At 43.9% G+C, this 21548-nt stretch overlaps 1 protein-coding gene and 1 long non-coding RNA gene across 3 annotated transcripts in view; one reads left to right on the top strand and one right to left on the bottom strand.

Annotated features, from left to right (window-relative positions):
• LOC311517443 overlaps positions 1 to 20022 on the bottom strand; it is a 29283-nt gene extending 9261 nt beyond the window's left edge. For both annotated transcript variants that reach the window (XR_014710695.1, XR_014710696.1), the window contains exon 1: positions 19932 to 20022. This is a non-coding gene — a long non-coding RNA (uncharacterized lncRNA). The remainder of the gene's footprint in view (positions 1 to 19931) is intronic.
• Positions 19900 to 21548, top strand: part of EXPH5 (exophilin 5) — a gene marked incomplete at its 5' end in the record, with an annotated part of 49134 nt that continues 47485 nt past the window's right edge. The window contains one exon of the mRNA XM_084622285.1: positions 19900 to 20018. Within this exon, the coding sequence (XP_084478411.1) occupies positions 19900 to 20018 (119 nt within the window). The remainder of the gene's footprint in view (positions 20019 to 21548) is intronic.

Raw genomic sequence — 21548 nt, 5'->3', positions numbered from 1 at the left:
ATATATATGCCAATATCGCACAGGGAATGGTGGAGAGAGGCTACAACAGGGACACACAGCAGTGCCATGTGAAAGTGAAAGAGCTCAGGCAAGCCTACCAAAAGACAAAGAAGGCAAACGGTCGCTCCAAGTCAGAGCCCCATACATGCCGCTTTTATGATCAGCTGCATGGCATTCTAGGTGGGGACCCTACCACTAACCCACCGCTGTCTGTGGACACTTGCAACGGGGGAGTCTCATGCAACAGGGAGGAAGATTTTTGTGGATGAAGAAGAGGAGGAGGAGAAGAATGTGCAGCAGGCAAGCAGTGAATCCATTCTCCCCAGCAGCCAGGACCTTTTCATCATCCTGGAGCCAATACCTTCCCAAGGTGGGATCCCCGATCCTGAAGCTGGAGAAGGCAGCTCTGGTGAGTGCACATTTGTAACTACAGTACAGGGTTTAAAAGCAAGAGTGTTTAATGTTTGATTTTCCCTGAATAATTGGGATGCATTTGCAGCCAGTACAGCTACTGGAAAACTCTGTTAACGTGGCTGCAGATGGAGCAGGAATCCTCCAGGGACATCTCCATGAAGCTCTCCTGGAGGTACGCCGAAAGCCTTTGCAGAAGGTTTCTGGGGAGGGCTGCCTTATTTCATCCTCCATGGTAGGACACTTTACCACACCAAGCCAGTAGCAAGTAGTCTGGAATCATTGCAGCACAATGCATGGCAGCAAATGGTCCTGGGTTTTGGTCGCATTCAAGCAACATTCAGTCTTTATCTTTCTGTGTTAGCCTCAGGAGAGTGATATCATTCATAGTCACCTGGTTGAAATAGGGGAATTTTTGTAAGGGAACAGTAAAAGGACCCCATTCATGCTGGCTTGTTTGTGCTTGGCTAACAGGGATCATCCCGGAGAATAGCCATATGGTGGGGGAAGGGGATCATCCCAGAGAATAGCCATGGTGGGGTTGGGGGAGGTGTGTGATGCACATCCACCCAAAAACCACAGCTCCTCCTTTTAAATGTGAAACCCAACCGGTATTGCTTGCTATGGGAAAGAAGGGCGCTGCAGTTCGAAACTATTCCCACATGTTATGAAGGTGTAAGAAGCCAACCTTGCATACCCTTTGGCTTACCATGGCTGCCTGGAAACCGAATTCTGTTGCACAGCCGTTTGTGATGTCACCATACAGGCAGGCGCTCAATATAAAGGCAAAATGCGACCTTGTATCTAAAGCACACGTGCTGTCTCCTATGAATTTCTTGATTCACTGTGAAAGAGTCCCCTTTTGTTCTCAGAAATGTATCAGCTTAAATTTTACTCTCCCTTTTATCTTCCCCCAGATGCAAATGTTTCTATGCTCCTGCTATCATCTCCGTTCCTGAGGTTATCGCGGATTAGAAGGCGAAGAAAACGCACTCGCGATGGCATGTTTTCCGAGCTCATGCAGTCCTCCCGCACTGATAGGGCACAGCTTAATGCATGGAGGCATTCAGTGGCAGAGGCCAGGAAAGCATTAAGTGAGTGCGAAGAGCAGAGACAGGAGGTGATGCTGAGGCTAATGGGGGAGCAAACGGACACGATGAAGCATCTGTTGGAGCTGCAGAAAAGCCAACAAGTGCACAGACCCCTGCTGCATCCACTGTATAACCACCTGCCCTCCTCCCCAAGTTCCATATCCTCCTCACCCAGACGCCCAAGAACGCGTGGGGGATTGGGGGGAGGCTCCGGGCACCTAGCCACTCCACTCCAGAGGATGGCCCAAGCAACAGAAGGCTGTCATTCAAACAGTTTTGATTTGTAGTGTGGCTACAATAAACAATGTGGCCTTGTCATTCCCTCCTCCCGCATCCCACCCCACCCGGGCTACCTTGTCAGTTATCTCACTTTTTTTTTAATTAATAAAGAAAGAATGCATGATTTCAAAACAATAGTTACTTTATTTCCTTTGCCAGCTGTGATCAAAGGGGGGAGGGTGGTTGGCTTATAGGGAATTAAAATCAACAAAGGGGGTGGGTTTGCAGCAAGGAGAAACACACACAATTGTCACACCATAGCCTGGCCAGTCATGAAACTGGTTTTCAAAGCCTCTCTGATGCACAGTGCGCCTAGCTGTGCTCTTCTAATCGCCCTGGTATCTGGCTGCTCAAAATCGGCCACCAGGCGATTTGCCTCAACCTCCCAGCTTGCCATAAACATCTCCCCCTTACTCTCACAGATATTATGGAGCACACAGCAGCAATAACAATGGGAATGTTGATTGCGCTGAGGTCTAACCTAGTCAGCAAACAGCGCCAGCGAGCTTTTAAACATCCAAAGCCACATTCTACCACCATTCTGCACTTGCTCAGCCTATAGTTGAACTGCTCCTTTCTGCTGTCCAGGCTGCCTGTGTACGGCTTCATGAGCCATGGGAGCAAGGGTAGGCTGTCTACTTAGGTGAAAGAGAGAGAAAAATAACATGGGATGTTTTTGCCCCTAATTTTTAGAGTCCAGTTGCCATTTGAAATGCATTTTCCTGAGGGTTGCTCCTAAATAAAATTCCTTCCAGCTATGAAGACAGAGGTATGGAGTCTCATGATGAAAGAGGTTCCATGTGGTTGCTTTCAAAAATGCAGATAGATCTGTTCCTGGACCACTTCCTTGTGAAAAAATGGCCACTTGACCAATGATTGCCAATCAACTTTGATGACACCTGGCTAGATGCGTCAGCTTGTCCTCTGTCTTTGAGAAATTGGTTTATCCTCTTTTGCGGTCCCAAAGACCCTGTTTACTACTTCTATGTAAACTGAGGTAAACATACATTTCTTTGTTTCGGATAAACCTGTTTAACAACTTCCGTCTAGTCAGGGCTATGTGGGATTGAACATGTGCTATCATCATCACACAAGGGGAATTTATATGTAAAGTTATGATGTTGCCACATACATTTCACCATGATATTATTGACCAGTGCGTTATTATTTTTCAATGATACCACACAAGGCATATTTTGTACAAAGTTTATTACAATAGTGCATAGGGTGTGAATATAGGGATGCATTTGGTCACAGAGAGAGGTGATAATAGTAGTAAAAACCCATACTCTTATGAATGTGCTGATTTCTGAATGTCTGCGGTGTCCCATTGGAGGTGGAGCTCATTGCAAATCAGTCAGCATCTCTGATGCCCTTAAGCAGGAGAGAATCCTGGTGATGGTTTTTGGTGATTTAGTATTACTTTAAAAGTATCTGCATAAACTCAATCACAGTTTCCATCTGAGATTACCTTTATAAGGCTTCTCACTGAGAAGTCTTGTCTTGACATGCAATTTTCTTTTACATCTGGCAGTACAGAACTAACATTAATAGAATGCAAGTTTTTGCGCCAATAAGGTTTGAGACCACTTAAAAATAAATGCCTTGGCTTTGCTTCAGCATTTCCTTCAGCAGTAGGAGACCATCATCTGAGCATAAACTCACATTCTATTAACAGTCACTTAACCAATTCATTCTACATGAGCTGTGTTTAAAATCCACAATGCAGAATAACAAATAGAAAAAAATAGACTATGCCAACAAAGAATAAAAAACCAGCAGCATGTTTGTATTATCACAATGAAAATCTAAGGAGCCTTTTAAAAACAACTTTGGAAATTACTTTAAGGACTTGATCCTGTACTACTAATCAGACAAATCTCCTATCAGAAGCAATCAGCCCTCTGCATTTAGATATCAACTCCTATAGGAGAAAGTATTTGAAATTTTTCAGTACATACACTTTGATATATTTTTTCCCCATTTAAAAAGGACATCTGTTACAGTTCCCAGGTGAGCTGCAGCTCTCATCCCTTCTGGTCTCTTTGAGTGCAACCCCCTCAGGTCTCTAACCATCACCTGGCTCCAGGTAGAATCTTGTGATTCTCCACTTTCCGGGTGGGCCCTGGACTGCAGTCATTTGTACTAACTGTGATTACCTCAGCAGCCATGACTTAGGGCCAGACCCTGAAGTTCTGTTCCCTCTGAAAGCAATGCCATGCCAGTGGTTAGTACAGTGACCAGACAGCTTCCTTAGAGTAACATTTATTTAGAATAAACACATTTCAGAGAAAACATATCTTAAAACAATAAAAAAAGACTGTACACATAAGTAGTTTTTCCCCCAAGGCATATTGTGCCCTGGATCTGAGAAGGCCCCACTGCTTATATTCTTTCCATAGAGTCACTCTTTGTGTCTCAACCTGTCTCCCTAGACAGCCTCTGACAGTGATCCCCATCTCTTCTCCCCCCGAGAAGCACTTTTTAAACTTCTTAATGATGTGTGTGTGTGTTTGTTGTTTTAATCTCCAAGTTCCCAGCCTGCCAAAACAATCTTTGCATCTTCCTTGAGACAGGATCCTTGAAACTTGCCCCCCATTGGCTTTCAATTGTGTGTTGGGGTGTCCTTATCTAGATCTACTGTGTTGCTTTCCTGTTTGTTCTTCCCACAACCACCTGTTAAGTTAGAGCAATACAGTCATATAGTAATTTTACCTCACTGACCGGGCTACTTACAATATTCATATTCTTCTTATTATTATAGATCAGTATTCGTAGATCAATACATACCAGCTCCACAACTGTGACAATGACTTTACTCAAATATATAACCGGATGATACAAATGATACCATATGTAGCTGTGCTGAGGGATGTAAATCTCCCCAAAAGAGTCCACATTTAATGCTAATATAGTACCAAACTCTGTCCTCCGATATGCTAGAAAGTAGCATTAGCGGGATTGATTCAGATCTCAGATTGTACACACTAAAGTAATTCCTTTTGTTTCAGAGGCGTTACTCTTGAATTGTGTGTGTAACAGCAGAATAAGAGTTTATATATTACACAAATTATGTGCTAGATATATTCTTCACAATGGAACAACCGCATGGCAAAGTTCCCAGGATATGCTACAATTGTGTGAATACATCTACTTGGCCATACAAAATTTTCTCTCTTGATCATTACAGTCATTTCCCTGGATCCCATTATTGCTTATGAAAACTCAGTGTGGATTAAACACTCCTACTTGTTTATACTGTACACAGACATCATGAGATTCAGTATCATCTATTCTATAGGATTAATTAAACAAGGAGACAATGTGCAGGAAAACTACGAATATAATTAATGCAGTCAAAACAGGAGTATGAAAAAGTGAGGAATGTTCCCCACACAATGTGGGACAGGAAATGACACATTTTGGAATTGGAGGGGCAACACCAGAGAGACTGAAAGATGTTAAGGGAATGGACCATAGACCCCATAACCACCCTTCTATAAGCCACAACAACCTTTCAGTAACACCATTAAACACATGAAAATCAATAAGAGAAAACCTTCCAGCTATGATCAGCTCATCACAGTGAGCCACTGCTTAAATCATGAATCTGTATACAACAGCATTGCCTCTGCCCTCCAACCTGGATACTGAGTCCTTCCTCCAGCCTTGGAGCACCCATGGAAAAAAATTAGTGGGTGCTTAGCACCCACTGGTAGCCAGCTCCTCTCTCCCCCCCAGCTCCTCCCATCCACTGGCAGCCCTGCTGATCAACTCCTCCTCCTCCCTCCCAGCACTTCTCCCCTGTCACGACCAGCTGTTTTGTGGTGGTGCAGGAGGCTCTTGGAGGAAGGGGGAGGAGCGGGGATGGGGCATGCTCAGAGGAGGGGGCGGAACTGGGTGGGAAGAGGTGGGGAAGAGGCAGGGTGCAGGTGGGGAAAGGTGGGGCAGGGGTGAGGGCATGGGGGAAGGAGTCATGTGGGGGCAGCGCCTGGGGCAGAATGGGGGGTTGAACACCCCCTGGGCCCGGAGGAAGCCGGTACCTACACTGTTTTCCTTCCCTGTGTGTAATGGCAATGACACACCCCTAATCCCAACATAGGAGCTTCAACTAGGAGTTCTCGGAGTGCGGTAGCTGTAGGTGGTTTCTATCATATACAGGGTTTACAGTTTTCTTCAACGGTTTTCAGCACCCCCACTATAAAAATTGTTTCAGCACCCCAAGGTTCTGAATGCTTCTCCTGCCATAACAATGTCAAACCTGGGACACATTAGCACAATTTTAGGTGAACAGGCATTTGATGGAAAGTAAACTTATAGAATCATAGAAGATTAGGGTTGGAAGAGAGCTCAGGAGGTCACCTAGTCCAACACCCTGCTCAAAGCAGGACCAACCCCAACTAAATAGTCCCAGTCAGGGCTTTGTCAAGCCGGGCCTTAAAAACCTCTAAGGATGGAGATTCCACCACCTCCCTAGATAACCCATTCCAGTGCTTCACCAACCTCCTAGTGAAATAGTGTTTCCTAATATCCAACCTAGACCTCCCCTCCATTGCAACTTGAGACCTTTGCTCCTTGTTCTGTCATCTGCCACCACTGAAAACAGCCTAACTCCATCCTCCTTGGAACCCCCACTTCAGGTGGTTAAAGGCTGCTATCAAATCCCCCCACACTCTTCTCTTCTGCAGACTAAATAAGCCCAGTTCCCTCAGCTTCTCCTCATAAGTCATGTGCCCCAGCCCCTTAATCATTTTCATTGCCCTCAGCTGGACTCTAATTTGTCCACATACTTTCAGCAGTGGGGGGCGCAAAACTGGACACAATATTCCAGATGAATTGTTCTTGAAGACTGAATAAAATTATACTTTAAGGCATGAGGACAGTAGGGTTTGTTCACTTATCTGTATTTTAAATATGTATGAGTCAGACCACGGTAAGGACAAGTCTTTTCCTTTAATAACAAAAACACAAAAAAAGCCTTTGATTTCAGCTCCATAATTGGCTACAGAGTGCTGAGCTTTTATAGAGTTTTGAAATACTTGTTACTGTTTCCCATACTTTTAATTATTTGTATTACATTAATTTTATACTTTTATTACTTTTCTACACAGGTTACATCATAAGCTCACATTTAAAGCTATTGGGCTTGATCCTGTTCTCATTTAATTCAATAGATGATTAGCCATTTCAGTTTAACCAGAGCAGGAATTGGGCTTTTTCCTCACCTTCTCAGTGGAACCCACCTTTTACAAATAAAAAAGGAGCTAAAAATATATAATTTTAACCAACAGCTTCCCTACTGTTCTTCCAGCACTCTGTATTCACAGCTGGCCAACATCAAATACTTACATTAAATGGAAAAAGGTGAATGTTTTACCTTTTGACTGTAGCACACTATGGGAAGTTCTAAAGGTATGTGACTTTAGATCTGTGTATTGCTATTAGGGAGCAAATAGGTGATTTTAATGAGACCAGTTTTTAACCATTTAAAATGTTTCTATTGTTTTATAAACTAAAAGCACTATGAGAAACACCTGAACTAATATATTGAAAGGAGAAATATATGAACTCATTAGTAAATATATTAAGTTTGTGTGTGTATATATATTTTATCAACCTAAAATTAGACTCTTAAGTCAATATCAGGGCACTTAAATATATGTGTAATTTTCAGAAGCCTTAAGGTGCTTTTCAAGACGTCAGAATCTGGTGCTGCTGTATTAAGCTCCAGCCAACCTACTTCTTATTTCTTCACAAGTGGAAGCTGAAATTGCTCTCTCTCTCTATAACTTTTCAGTTCCTTTGAGTCTTGGTATGTCCTCGGGGAAGGCTGTACTGAGTCAGCTAGTTCAGTGATTTTCTTTATAACTTTTAGATTTTCTATCCATGTTAGTTCCTATAGAACATAGTCCCTGAATGCAAATGGAACTTTCCTGGGTTGAGTAAAATCTGGGGTTACCTCAAAGCTTGGATATGTGTCTGTGTGTCTTTAATACAACCAGTTTAACCATCATTTTCTTCTAGATAATGAGACCTCCATTATATGTTTGATAAGTCTTAATTCCCATAAGATTTATGGCCGTTCCTCAACCCCCCGAAAAATGCTGAGCAACTGAGCTCCTATTGAAACCAATGGTAGCTGTGAGTATCTCTGAAAATCAAGCTATTGATCTCTCGTAGAGAATGAGCTTCCGCGTACCCAAAATCAAGTGATCTCACAATGCATGAAATTTACCTCTGTGCAGACAGCCCCTACAAGGCCTATGTGCTACATAAGTCTAATTTAAATCCCATTTTGAAGGTTTAAGTAGAAGGTGCTCCCTAAATCTCAGGGTGGCCCTATGCATGGGCTGAAATTTCACTCAGTGCCTTTACACATGTATTCCATAATTGATAGCACCCACAAAAACTATACCACATTCAGGACGTGGCCCTGGCCAGTCCTTTATTATGATGCAGCATTTATGTTACACATCAAGTAATGTATCATTATAATCCGTCTAGATTTTGGTCAGTCCCCGCATGAGTGCTATCATAAAAATAAAGGGAAGGGTAACCACCTTTCTGTATACAGTGCTATAAAATCCGTCCTGGCCAGAGGCAAAACCCTTTCACCTGTAAAGGGTTAAGAAGCTAAGATAACCTTGCTGGCCCCTGACCAAAATGACCAATGAGGAGACAAAATACTTTCAAATCGGGAGGAGTGGGGGAACAAAGGTCTGTCTGTCTGTGTGAGGCTTTTGCCGGGAACAGATCAGGAATGCAGCTCAGAACTTCTGTTAGTAAGTAATCTAGATAGAAATGCATTAGATTCCTTTTGTTTAATGGCTGGTAAAATACGCTGTGCTAAATGGAATGTATATTCCTGTTTTTGTGTCTTTTTGTAACTTAAGGTTTTGCCTAGAGGGATTCTCTATGTTTTGAATCTGATTACCCTGTAAGGTATTTACCATCCTGATTTTACAGAGGTGATTCTTTTACCTTTTCTTTAATTAAAATTCTTCATTTAAGAACCTGATTGATTTTTCATTGTTCTTAAGATCCAAGGGTTTGGGTCTGTGTTCACCTGTAAAAATTGGTCAGGATTTTTATCAAGCCTTCCCTAGAAAAGTGAGTGTAGGGCTTGGGGGGATATTTTGGGGGAAGACGTCTCCAAGTGGGCTCTTTCCCTGTTCTTTGTTTAACACGCTTGGTGGTAGCAGCATACTGTTCAAGGACAAGGCAAAGTTTGTACTTTGGGGAAGTTTTTAACCTAAGCTGGTAAAAATAAGCTTAGGGGGTCTTTCATGCAGGTCCCCACATCTGTACCCTAGAGTTCAGAGTGGGGAAGGAACCCTGACAAGTGTGCATGACTCCCACAGTTTTGTGTCCTTGCACTAGGGCTGCCCATAGTCTTTATGGGGTACATAGTCCTTACTCCGTTTGATCTCTTCTATAGGTATTAGGTGCTTGAAAGTGGGCAGAGAGGGACAAAGTGAGGGCAGGGCCATGCCACTACGCACACACTGCATGAGTCACAAGAGCTGGCATCATTTGGTAATGTATATTGATTTACTTCATTGTATCCCTCTCTCCCCACTCTTCATACATCATTTGCCTTCTTAGACTGTAAACTCTTCAGAGCAGAGACTATTTCCTTAATATTTGATTATACAGCACCTAGCACAATGGGGCCTCATGGTGCTACTGTGATATAATAATAATGGGTGGGGTGGGACTGTCTTTCCAGGATGCAGTGCCTGAGACCCTTCAAGAAGAACATTGGCTGATTCAATTAACTGGCTAGATCAATTTATGGCTGCTTTGTATCACCAGAATGGCACAAAAGCCAGAGCATGTTGGTGAACCTGGCCCTGTATTTCCTTCTGATATTTCACATTCTGGTCTTGTTACATTTAGTTTGTTCTTATGAAATGGTCCTTCCTTTACATAAGAAATAAATCCGGGATAATTTAGATTATGGAAGAGTGTTTGTAGCAGGGCCATGTCTTCTGGTTTCTCTGCAGATTGTGAGGTATGAAAACTCAGATGGACCTCTCATTTTCGAAGGAGATGTTCCTGACTATCTTTCTACTTTGTTTGGGGCTGAAGATCAAGATCACTACAATATGATTGGCCATTTATAAAGGAAGCTGGGTCTTGATACTCATGTCTTTTGGTAGGAGTCCCGAGGGAGATGGTGAAGAGTATTAGACACCAAAGAGGATAGATTTTCCCTAGGAAAATCTGTCTCCACACATATCTTTCCATATTGTAAGGACCTGTAGACAGCTGAGACTCCAAAGCACCAAGTTAGGTGGTACCAGCTGGTCCTCATGTGTAAATGAGCAGAAGTCCTATCATGTTTAAACCTCTTACCATATGACAACTATTATAGCCAACCTGTATTCTGGCTTTTGTGTTGTTTTCTGTGAACTAGGTCTTATTCTCCCACCTGCTATGGAGATCTTGATCAGCGCTAGTTGAAAATATTAGTATTGTAGCTGGGGAATTATCTCTTTTCTATGGCTATAATTTTTAATTAAGATGGAAATTTTCAAAGGCACTGAGATTTGGGTGCCCAATGCCCATTCAAACTAATGGAAACTGGCCATCCAAATCGCCTGCACAGTTCTGAAAATCCGATTCTAAGTGCCTGTACTATTCCTGGAGGAATTCTGCACCAACAAATTAAAAATTCTGCACACAATATTTTAAAATCCTGCAAAATTCTGCAGTTTGTCAAAATAACAATGTAATTATGCTGCTTTCCAGGGTGGATAAAAATCAATGATTTGTTTTATTTAAATCGGATTTTTTTGATAAAATGCTTTTTGAGGAAAAAACCTATCTAAAGATAAAGATATATCTTTGAGCTATAATGTCTCAGATTCATAGATACTAAGGTCAGAAGGGACCATTATGAACATCTAATCTGACCTCCTGCACAACACAAGCCACAGAATCTCACCCACCCACTCCTGCGAAAAACCTCACCTATGTCTGAGCTATTGAAGTCCTCAAATCATGGTTTAAAGACTTCAAGGAGCAGAGAATCCTCCAGCAAGTGACCCATGCCCCATGCTACAGAGGAAGGCAAAAAACCTCCAGGTCCTCTTCCAATCTGCCCTGGAGGAAAATTCCTTCCTGATCCCAAATATGGCAATCAGCTAAACCCTGAGCATATGGGCAAGATTCACAAGCCAGATACCCAGGAAAGAATTTTCTGTGTAACTCAGATCCCACCCCATCTAACATCCCATCACAGGCCATTAGGCCTATTTACCATAAATATTTAAAGATCAATTAATTACCAAAATCATGTTATCCCATCATACCATCTCCTCCATAAATTTATCAAGTTTAATCTTAAAGCCAGATAGATCTTTTGCTCCCACTGCATCCCTTGGAAGGCTATTCCGAAACTTCACTCCTCTGATGATTAGAAAACTTCGTCTAATTTCAAGTCTAAACTTCCTGGTGGCCAGTTTATATCCATTTGTTCTTGTGTCCTCATCATGGAATAGGGATTATAAATTCTAATTCTATAGTATGAGACAATATATTCATGTAATTGTAGGCACCCTTTTTACTAGAGGGGCCTCTGAACTTTATTGGGAGTGTTGCAGGGGAAAAGCCTGTGTGCTGTAATCTAGCCTAAGAGATGACAACTCCCATGATGCCTTGGGGAAAGACTGAGGGACTTTCTCGTGCAGGGAGAGCAGGCAGTAGGCTCCATTTTGGGAAAGGAGTGAGATTGCTGCTGTGGAGCTCTGTCCATACCAAAAGCTGCTGCCAGGAAGCCAGAAGCTGCTGCTGAGAGCCTGCGGGGGCTTTGATAGAGCAGGGAGCCTCAGAGGCTGTTGATGGCTTCACTGGAGTCAGGGCAGAGACTATTGCTGTGCCTAGAGCTGACTGAGTTGAGCCTGCAGTGAAGGCCTGGGAGTAACCCCCACTCTGGTTTAGAAAAGTACTTGCAAGGGAAGGGGCGCAGCTCAGAGATTGAGTCTGAGGAGAGGCAGAGTGATCTTCCCACCAAACCAGGACCCAGAGCTGCTGCCATTTGGTGGAGCCAGCTCCAATCATCAGAGGAGTTGTGCCTTGGCTGGATTGATGCACAGAACCAACAGAGTGCTGTCTCCAACTGCAGATCTCCCAGCGCGCCCACGCAAGCAAGAGTCTGGGACTCTGAAATCAAGAGGAGTGTACACTCTGGAGTGAGGTACGTGGTGGCAGTGTAAATGCCAGTTAGATAAGTTTCATTTATCACTGTATAATATATTGGTTAATTGATTTTATTCAACTGCCCCTGTGGCTTTCAATTAGTAGTGACATTTAATCTGAGTCTGTTATACCCTGTTTTTTAAATTGTTAAGTAAAGGAATATTAGTTTTAATTTAAGTATATTGGATGTATGTTATTTATCATTGGTATTTGAGTTATACCCATGCCCCAGGTTGTTATTACTGAATTATTGAAGGGATTTATTATTGGATTGAAGGGATTTATTATTTATTTATTATTGAAGGGATTTATTCCTGGAGGTTCCCAAGGCATGCGACTGAGTGTGTACAGGGGCCAGCCAGCTGGAGGCACTGCCAATTTTAACTTCCTTTAGGAGTAAAGGGACTGCAGCAGAGGATTCCCACTTATCCAGTATCACCACTGGGATACTCAGGATCTCCTTTAATGTCAACAACATCAGGCACCCAGGCGAGTGTTGCCTGCTCCTAAGTAACACAGGGAAGAAAAGTGGGGGGTGGGGGAGAGGTGGTCACAATGTTTAAGAAAAATTTTGTGAATGAGTTACACTCGTTCATGGATTAGGGACCCAATTTTATGGGGTTCCAGGGGATTCTGTATAGATTATTTAGGTTAATCTTTCTATCTACCCACTGGGACTCAGTGCTCAGTCTAGAAGATACCATCAGAGATGCTTAGTTTTGCAGTTCTCAAACTGTGGATTTGGGTCTCCAGAGATAACATGCTTGTTAATAGCAAAAATGTTTTCAAATAAATAAAATATAGAGGTGAGAAATAACAGACCTCAGCCCTATTGTCCCTCTGCAAATTTGTATACACACAGTCCCTTACCTCTCTCTAAAAGTGCAAAGTTTCAAAAAGTTCAATGAATAGAAGATTGTTGTGGGTGGAATAGATCTGGACAAGGAGAAGAAGTCTGGAGATAAACGTGAGAAGGGAGGGACAGGCATTAAAAACAAAAGTGAAACTGTTTGAGCAGAATATTCCAAAAATCTTGAGGTCTTGCTAAGTGTAGCCTTCATTAATTTGAGCTCTCCCATACCATTCTCTCACTAGAAGGGAATATCTGTAATGGCAGCAGGCTGTAAAAGAGACCCAGTTTCGGAATATTTTAATGAAGTTCCTCTACCTGTAGGAAAGACAGGCATGCATGCAAAATGCAAACAGTGCAACAAAGAAATGCAAGGCCTTGTTGCCCAAGTAAAACAACATCATGAGAAGTGCTCCTTCTCAGGAGGAAGCTGCACTGAAGATGATGAAAGGAACGTGTCTGAACATACAGGATCTTCAGGTTGGTAAATTTTTTTATTTCATACTTCTTTCTGAAGGCCTGTCTTCTTTCTGGACTATTCTTGAATTCTCATGTTTGAGCAAAAAAAAAGATAGTACCATAGAGTAACAACTATAATTTTAGATGCAGTTGTGATAAAAAATAAATAGTTGAAATAGGCAGATCTTCCTTTTACAATTTCACCTTTAAAGTAGTACTGAGTGTCAGTGAATGCAATGACTTCAGTGTTCCAGAAATAAAGGCCAATGTTGTTGAAATTGTAAAATACTTCCGTAACAACCACTTTGAAGCAGCTGCTCTGAAAAAAGTGGGAGGAACCAAGCTAACTCTCCCACAAGTCATGCGATGGAACTCAGTAGTGGACTGTTTTGAGCACTATATCAAGAACTGGCCTAATCTGTTGACAGTTTGTGAACAAAACGTGAAAATATAGATGGCACCATCACAGCCAAAGTTCTCAACATTAGGCTTAAGAGAAATGTTGAACACAGGCTGAATACCCTGAAGCCTATTTCTGTAGCCTTGAACAAAATGCAGGGAAATAGCTGTTTTATTACTGACACTGTTGAAATTTGGAAGGAACGGAGTGAGATCTTAAAAAGAGAACTATGCAATGACAGAGTTAAATTACAAGCATTAAAAAAAACAAATGGGACAAGCACTAGTTCCAGCTCATTTTCTTGCAAATATTCTCAATACTCAGCACCAGGGGCAAATCTTAACTGCTGAAGAAGAGGAGTTGGCTATGACATGGACATCCTGCAATCATCCCTCCATAATGCCAACTATAATAAACTTCAGAGCTAAGGGAGAACCATACAGTAAATATGTTTGCTGATGATGTTTTAAAGAAAGTCACACCAGTGAACTGGTGGAAGTCACTTAAGCACTTGGATTCAGAGACTGTTGAAGTGATAATCTCACTTTTAACAGTGGTAGCAACTTCAGCTGGTGTAGAAAGAACATTTTCTTCCTTTGGACTAATTCATTCCAAACTGAGAAATCATTTGGGACCTGAAAAAGCAGGAAAGCTTGTTTTTCTTTTCCAAATTATGAACAAACAGGAAAATGAAGGTGAAGACGACCGAGTTAGCTGCGGAAGCCAATATTTTAAGTTTTCTCTTGTTGACCTGACTGACACAGTCAGTCAATTTAAATGAAATATTTTTTTTAAAATTATTTTAGTTAAAAACAATTTTAACAAAACAAACCTGATTTTATAAAACTTGAATGTTTAAATTCAAATTTTCATATGCTTGTTTTGTTAAAATATGTTTGCTGCTGAAGAAAAAAATCCAGAATACATAACGTTGTTGTTTTAGTTAAATAAAAGAATTTAAATATCTGTCTGGTGATTTTCTCCTCCTAATACAGCCTGACAAGAAAATCCTCCAAATATTAATTATTAACCTGTTGAACTGCAGATAGATATTTATGAAGTCATTGGGAGGTGAACTGCTTCAATTACCTTTGGTAAATGAAATAACCAAACAATCATTCATTTTCTGATATAGCTGTAAAACTAATCTGAAAAGTTTTCAAAATAAATCACATTAAAAATGTATAGTGTGTACCTTCTAAAAATGAAACCTACATCTATCTCTGAGTTGTGAAGAATATGTATTAAGGCTATAACAACCAACAAAAATGCACTTTTATGTAGAAATTCATGATTAAATAGAGTCTTCCTGACTAGTGATTTAAATCAAATCCACCCTGCTGCTTTTATTTATTTAAACTACAATACAATACATGGAGAATGGGTGTGAGGAGCATTGGAGGAAACAGTAATGTAGCTAGGTTTGACCCTTTATTTCTAGTTATTAATCAACAAATACATGCAGCCATCTGCTCAGTGTTGCTCATAGGCAACTGAAGAGCAAGTGGCAGCTGGGAGATCAAACTCACAATTTATATTGGCTACTGACCAGCACCAGAAAGATGAATAGCAAACAGTTTATGGAGCGCATTTTTTTTCAGTCCAAAAATGTAGACCAGTTCTAATTGCTAAAGCACTGTAAGCATTTATAAGGCTGTACTCTCCTTTACACCACTGTGGCAATGTAAAGAAGCCTTAAAACTTTTACATCAGTTTTATACTCGAGGGAATTCACAAAAGCAATGGGAACAATTCACTAAGCAGGCAGGCTGCTACATTCTGCTCTGCCTGAGGGACAGAGCCTGCCGCATGCCTACCTCCTCAGAAATACCCCGAAGCCTTGCCCATCTACGCTAAGTGTGGCGCAATAAATGAGAGGGACAGTGTTTCTCTCTCTCTCACACGTACGACTGCCCAACCCCCCTCCACTGGTGGTGGTGATTTGATTCTACTGGCTGTTCCGGGTGCCCAAACCGCTCTGCCTGTGCTGCTGGGGAGGGGCATGTGACCGCTCTTGCAGCTTCCCTGTCAGAAGTCATTTTTCTGCAGGAAAGCAAAGAAATTTGCAGGGGACATGAATTCTGCATGCACACTGTGATGCAAAATTCCCCCAAGAGCACTGTACTCAAAACTGTATAAGACGCACAAAGAGGCAGCCCTGTTGGGAGAAGCCTGCAATCGATATAGGTAAGACAATACAAATCAGATACAAAATACACTGCGAAGGGTAGTGTTGTCCAGATGATAGGGCACTGGACTGGGAGCCAGGAGAGCTGGGTTTCTGAATCTGCCACTGATGTACTGTATTACATAGGGCAAGTCACTTCACTGGTTTCCCCTCCCACGCTTTCTTTGTCTTGCCTAGGTGTAAGCTCTTTAGAGCTGGGTCTGTCTCTGATTATAAACACATACAGTGCCTAGCACAAAGGAACCACCAATAAATAATAGCAGTAGTAAAGTGAGACCCAAATGATGGGTCTATCTTAAAGTGTAGGGGTGTGTGTGATTAATTTGTCTTTTAATGGGTAGGATGATCAAACTGATATTGACCTGGGTCAGCACTGGAAGGATTTATTTCAAACAAAATGAGAAGTTTAAAAAAATTCAGTGTAGACTGAAAGATGTCATATTTATATTTTGTGACCCTTTTCACTGTGATTTAATGTATGGGGTTAATTAAACTTGCCTGTACTTAATCCGCATGGTAACTCACACAGTAATTAGTTCAGCAGGAACAGACAAGATTCTACAGTTCTTCAAAAACTCAGGGCCAATTGCTACAAGAATCAACTGCTGCATATTTCCCTACATTCTCTAACAATATTTCACCATCTGTAAAGAGCCCCTTGGGCTTTTTGTGTTTCCACCACTTGAAAACCTTTATTGAGGATGGGTGAGGCTAACCCCTCCCACAGCACAGCAGTCTTTGTAAAATGGAGCTAAGTTTTCTGGAGAACCTGTCCTGTAATTACAAATATATGCATTAGCATCCTGGGTAGTGGTCCCCGATGATACCATCGCTAAGGGTCATGTAGTGTGTCATCCAGCTCATCACAGGCTATTCTTCCAGCCGTCCAGGTCATTGTGCTGAACACAAGGGACTATTTTGAAGGAAGCATTACTATGATTTTACATAACATATGCTAGCTCAAAACTATGGTAAAAGCTTTTAGAGTGTGTATCCTGTCTTGAGATTGTGCCATTCAAATTAAAGAGAAGAGCTTTCTAAAAATAGGAAGCTTCCTGAGATACCCCTTGTATTGTTTGTAAACATACGTAATGGGCTGGGGGTGCCATAGTGCTTTGTACTTTAAAAATACATAGTTAAGATTATATAGACTAGATTAAGTGAGACAGGCAGACAGAGTCTTACCACCAAATAAGAATATTTTGTTCTACTTTTACACTATCCCCTCAACAGAATACGTATTTATAAAAGGTACTTTTAAATTTAAAAAATGCTCTTCAGATAAAACTTTTCATCCCCAAGACCTGTATGGAGGCTAACACAAGGTTCAGGAGAAAAAAGCTTTTCTTAAATATCAGATGAACTCAGTGGAGAGATTCCCATTGACTTCATGGGGCTTTGGATCAGTCCTACAGGGAGTATATAGGGCCCATGCCCCCAGCACTAATGCAGCTAGGGTTCAGGCCATCATGCCCAACCTGTGACATCAGGACCAGCTGTAGTCCATGAGACCTAAGCAGTGGCCCTAGAGGATGACTGCATTCAGAACAAGGGGTTAGCTGGATTAAGAGTGGGAAGTGTGCTTCCTGAACTGAGCATGGCGATTTTTAAACTAAAGTGTTCAAATCAAATTGCTGTGGCACAGCACTGCCACCTTTTTTGGCTTCTCTGCTGCCACAGGAGCAGCTCTGGCGTGAGCCAGGAATACTCTGAGCAGCTGCTGTCCCTACCTGCTGCAGATGCTCAGTTCAAGGAGCTTCTGCTAACAGTCTGATGCCTTTTAGGGAGGGGAAGGAGGAAACAGCATCTGTATCTGATCCACTGCCCATTTCCCTGCCAGGCTGTGGAAACTGTAGGAAGAGCAGGATAGGAGCTCAACTGGCTCTGAAAACTTATAAAGTATTGACTGTGGCTCTTTGGCCCTTTTGAAATAACTCATTAGGCCTCCAGGCTGAGAAGGCTGGACAGGAACAGAAGTAGAAAAAATTAGACAGGGAGCTTAGTGTCAAGAGATTCCAGGACCAAATCCTGTACCAAACTCACTCAATACAGTGAGTTAGCAAGCAGCAAGCCTTGTGTGGAACTACAGCACTCTACCTTGCCCCACATCAATTTGCTGTGTAGACAAGCCCTTAGACTACTGGGTTCTTGAAGAGCTTCTGTCTCTGGGGAAGATTCTGTCTTCCTTCCCTTTCCCCTGACCTCTTCTGCTAAGCATCGTCAAGCTGATCTTTGATGCCATTTTGATCACTTCTGTCACATACGCGGTCTTGGCATCATCTCTCCTGATGTCAGGAAACAGGGTTGCTCTTCAGACCAGACAAGGGATGCCAGGAACTACACCAAAGCAAAGAGCCTCCTGAAAGCCATCATAGCTACTCTGCTCCGAGGTCCTTATTTTCACCAGCACCACGGGGTCTCCTGTTGGAGGTGCATTTTTCAAACAGCACTCACTTCAATATACTGAGAAGAGCAAGCCCAGCTGCACCAAGCTCATTGCAATTTCTATTGCACTTGCAATGCTTCCCACATTTTGCCATCTTCAGTGCGCGCATTTTTCCTTTTGAAAACTGATGGCTGGAAACTGTATCCACGCCTCCTGCCGATGGCTGCTGTGACTGCGCCTGCAATTTAGCCTCAATTTAAAAACTTGATAATATTTCAACCAAAGGATAAAAACTAAGGATAATATATTCTTACCTTGATACATACAATGCTGGAGCATCAAAATTATTTATATGATGCTGCTCCACAATAAGAGCCATCAGAAATTAGACCAAAACAAAAGTTATTTCTGTGTTGTTATAATACTTAACAATTAACAAGCCTTGATTCTCCACTGCTTTGCAGCCTGTGAAATCACTCACACCTGTGCTAAGTGTCAAATGCTCCTGCCTACTTTCTCTGTAAATGGAAAATTCAGATTTAGTAGCATTTTGCCCTCTCTTTATGCAGGTATCAATAATTATTAGTGTTTACTGTAGTAGGTAGAACTCCCCCACCAAGATGGGGGTCCCCATTACACCGGGTACTGCCAGTGCTTAATCTGTAGTGAAAGAGGTGCTGGGGCTCAAGCAATTTTTTTTTTTTTTTACTTTAGTAACTGACACGACAAGCTCAAATGAAGCACTGATCACTGCCTTGAAGAGTCTTCAATTTAACCAGACCGAGAGCCGCATGGGAAACAGAGGCCCGGACAGCTGGGGTGATTTCCCCACGGTCACAAGGCCAGGCATTAGAAGCCATGTCTCCTGACTCCCGTTCCTGTGTGGGGCTCCCCCCTGCAAGTGATAACACGAAGTCCACATCTTCCCATTCCCTTGCAGCCGTTAATTAAAAACCGCACAACAACGCTGCGAGCCAGGGCTGACTTATCACCCCCATTTTACAGCGAAGGGCACAGCCCCAAACAGGTCACGCAGGGATCTGAACGGAGCTGGCCAGGGAGCGTGTGTTTCCCCGTAGCCCAGGGCTCCTCCTCACTGCAGCGCAGGTCTCTCTCCGGCACTGTGTTTCCTGCAGCCCCGGGGCTGCAATCTGGTTCCAGCGCTAGCTCCCTCTACCTTTGTAAAAAAAGGCCAGACTCCCCCGGCTCAGACCCCCTCACCCAGGTCTCGACAAAGCCCCTCCGGCCAGGCGGCCCCTTCCCTGCCAAAGCCCGAACGCGGGCCCGGGCTCAGAGCAAACCTTTGCCTCGAACTCAGCCTCGCCCCCGGCAGCCCCCAGCGACTGACCTCGAGCGCGGCTCAGCCACCTTGGGACCGGGCCCGCCCCTGCGCACACGGGATTGGTCCCGGCGCCCCGTTCAGCCGCTGGCGCCCCGCCGGGGTTCGCTCCGCGGGCCGTCACTCACGCAGGTGTGGGCCAGGCCCAGGCCCCCAGGTGCAGGCGGTGCCCGGCCCCCGTGGGACTTAGTGCTTCCCGCAGGTTGGGGCCGGCCGCTGGGCGGGGCAGGAGCCTGGCAGGGCCCGGAGCTGAGGGGACGGGGACGGAGCCGGTCCCCCAGCCCAGCCCGGCGATGGCTGGTGCCCCGCGCGAGCTCGATCTCACCTTCCTCAGCGAGCAGGAAGCCCGGCAGATTTTCCAGGTGCTGGAGCGGGACGCGGAGCTGAAAAGGACCGAGCGGGACCGGATCAGGTAGGAGGCGTCGCTCCTGATCCTGGCGGGCGGCTCCTTACCCCCTTACCCCGGGTTCCCGTCCCGCCTCCCCGGCGAGCGAGGCTGGGCTGCGTTGAGTGTGTCAGACCCTCGTGCCCGCAACGAGCGGCCCTGGCTCTCCCAGGCTGGGGGCACGGCGGGCGTGTGGGTGGCCGCCGTGGGCTGGGGGGGGGGCAGTGCAGCTTGTTAGGCCGTATTTGTTTGTGTGCGTGTCGGCAGGGGGAGGCGGCAGCTCCCCAAGTCTCCCCGCAAAGCGGACAGGTTACTGGGAGCCAGATGCTCCTGCCCCATGCGGGAGGATTTAGCAGCAGCTCCGGAGACACAGCAACGGGCTGGGTAAGAAGCGCGTGTGTCTGCGGTGAGTGGGGCACCGAGGGCTGTGCCGGGTCCCCCTCTTTCTCCCCCTCTCCCGGCAGGGGAGGCCCTTCTGTCTCTTAACCTGCCAGGGACACAGGGTGTTGGCTGAAGGTTGATTCCTGGTGGAGCAGCGGGGATGGCATGAATACTTTATAAGAGCTGTAAGGAAATGATCCATGACAGCTGTGACAGTCTCAGGCACATTCCAGATTGACTTTTGGCACCTCTCCAAAACCAAAGTACAGGCCTCCACTGACTGAAACAGATAATAAGGCGACTCACCACTAGCTCACCCCTTTGATTTCATCCCAGGTCAGTGATGGCTGGGGGTGACCTAGGTGGGTGGCCTCACTCCAGTTCCTAGTGGACAGGTGTATACATCCTATAACCACCAACACTGGTTACTTGTTGCCAGTCCAAGCAGTGACCAAGCACTGAACAGAAACAGCCGGTGATCCTTAGAGGTACGGTGCGTCCAGGTCAGATTTGAGGTGCTGGTGCTGCACCTGTTCTCCAGGGCTCTCCCTCTGGCATCTTTCATGAACATGACATTCACTTAAAAGGAAGGCAAAGGTCATCTGAAATGAAGCACCTCAGCAGACTGGACTTGCCTGACATATTGCAGGGGGCTTGGTTAAACACATGGGAGTAAATTCAGGACCGACTTATAGCCTGTGTAACCCCAGTGAAATCCAAGGTTTTCCTCTGAATGGGAGCTCCTACTGAATCCATTGTTTCCAGTTGGTGTTTGCCTTTCTTCAATCATTAGCTAGTTTCTGCAAAAAGAACAGAAGTACTTGTGGCACCTTAGAGACTAACGAATTTATTTGAGCATGAGCTTTCGTGGGCTACAGCCCACTTATGTTCCATTCTATGCATCCGATGAAGTGAGCTGTAGCCCACGAAAGCTTATGCTCAAATAAATTAGTTAGTCTCTAAGGTGCCACCAGTACTCCTGTTCTTTTTGCGGATACAGACTAACACGGCTGTTACTCTGAAACCTAGCTAGTTTGTGTGATTTTCCCTATTATGATAAGATAGGGAGGGGAAGATTGGCCAGGCATGACTGTTTGCAAGGCTGGAAACGTTGTGGGTAGAAATGTTGGCCAAGATTTTTGAAAATGGGCACCTAAAGTGAGGCTCTAAGTCCAC

This window comes from Lepidochelys olivacea (assembly GCF_965140295.1).
Source record: "Lepidochelys olivacea isolate rLepOli2 genome assembly, chromosome: 1".
Classification (NCBI taxonomy): domain Eukaryota; kingdom Metazoa; phylum Chordata; order Testudines; family Cheloniidae; genus Lepidochelys; species Lepidochelys olivacea.
The sequence above is the reverse complement of the archived record's forward strand: the minus strand, read 5'-3'. Positions and strand labels throughout refer to the sequence as shown.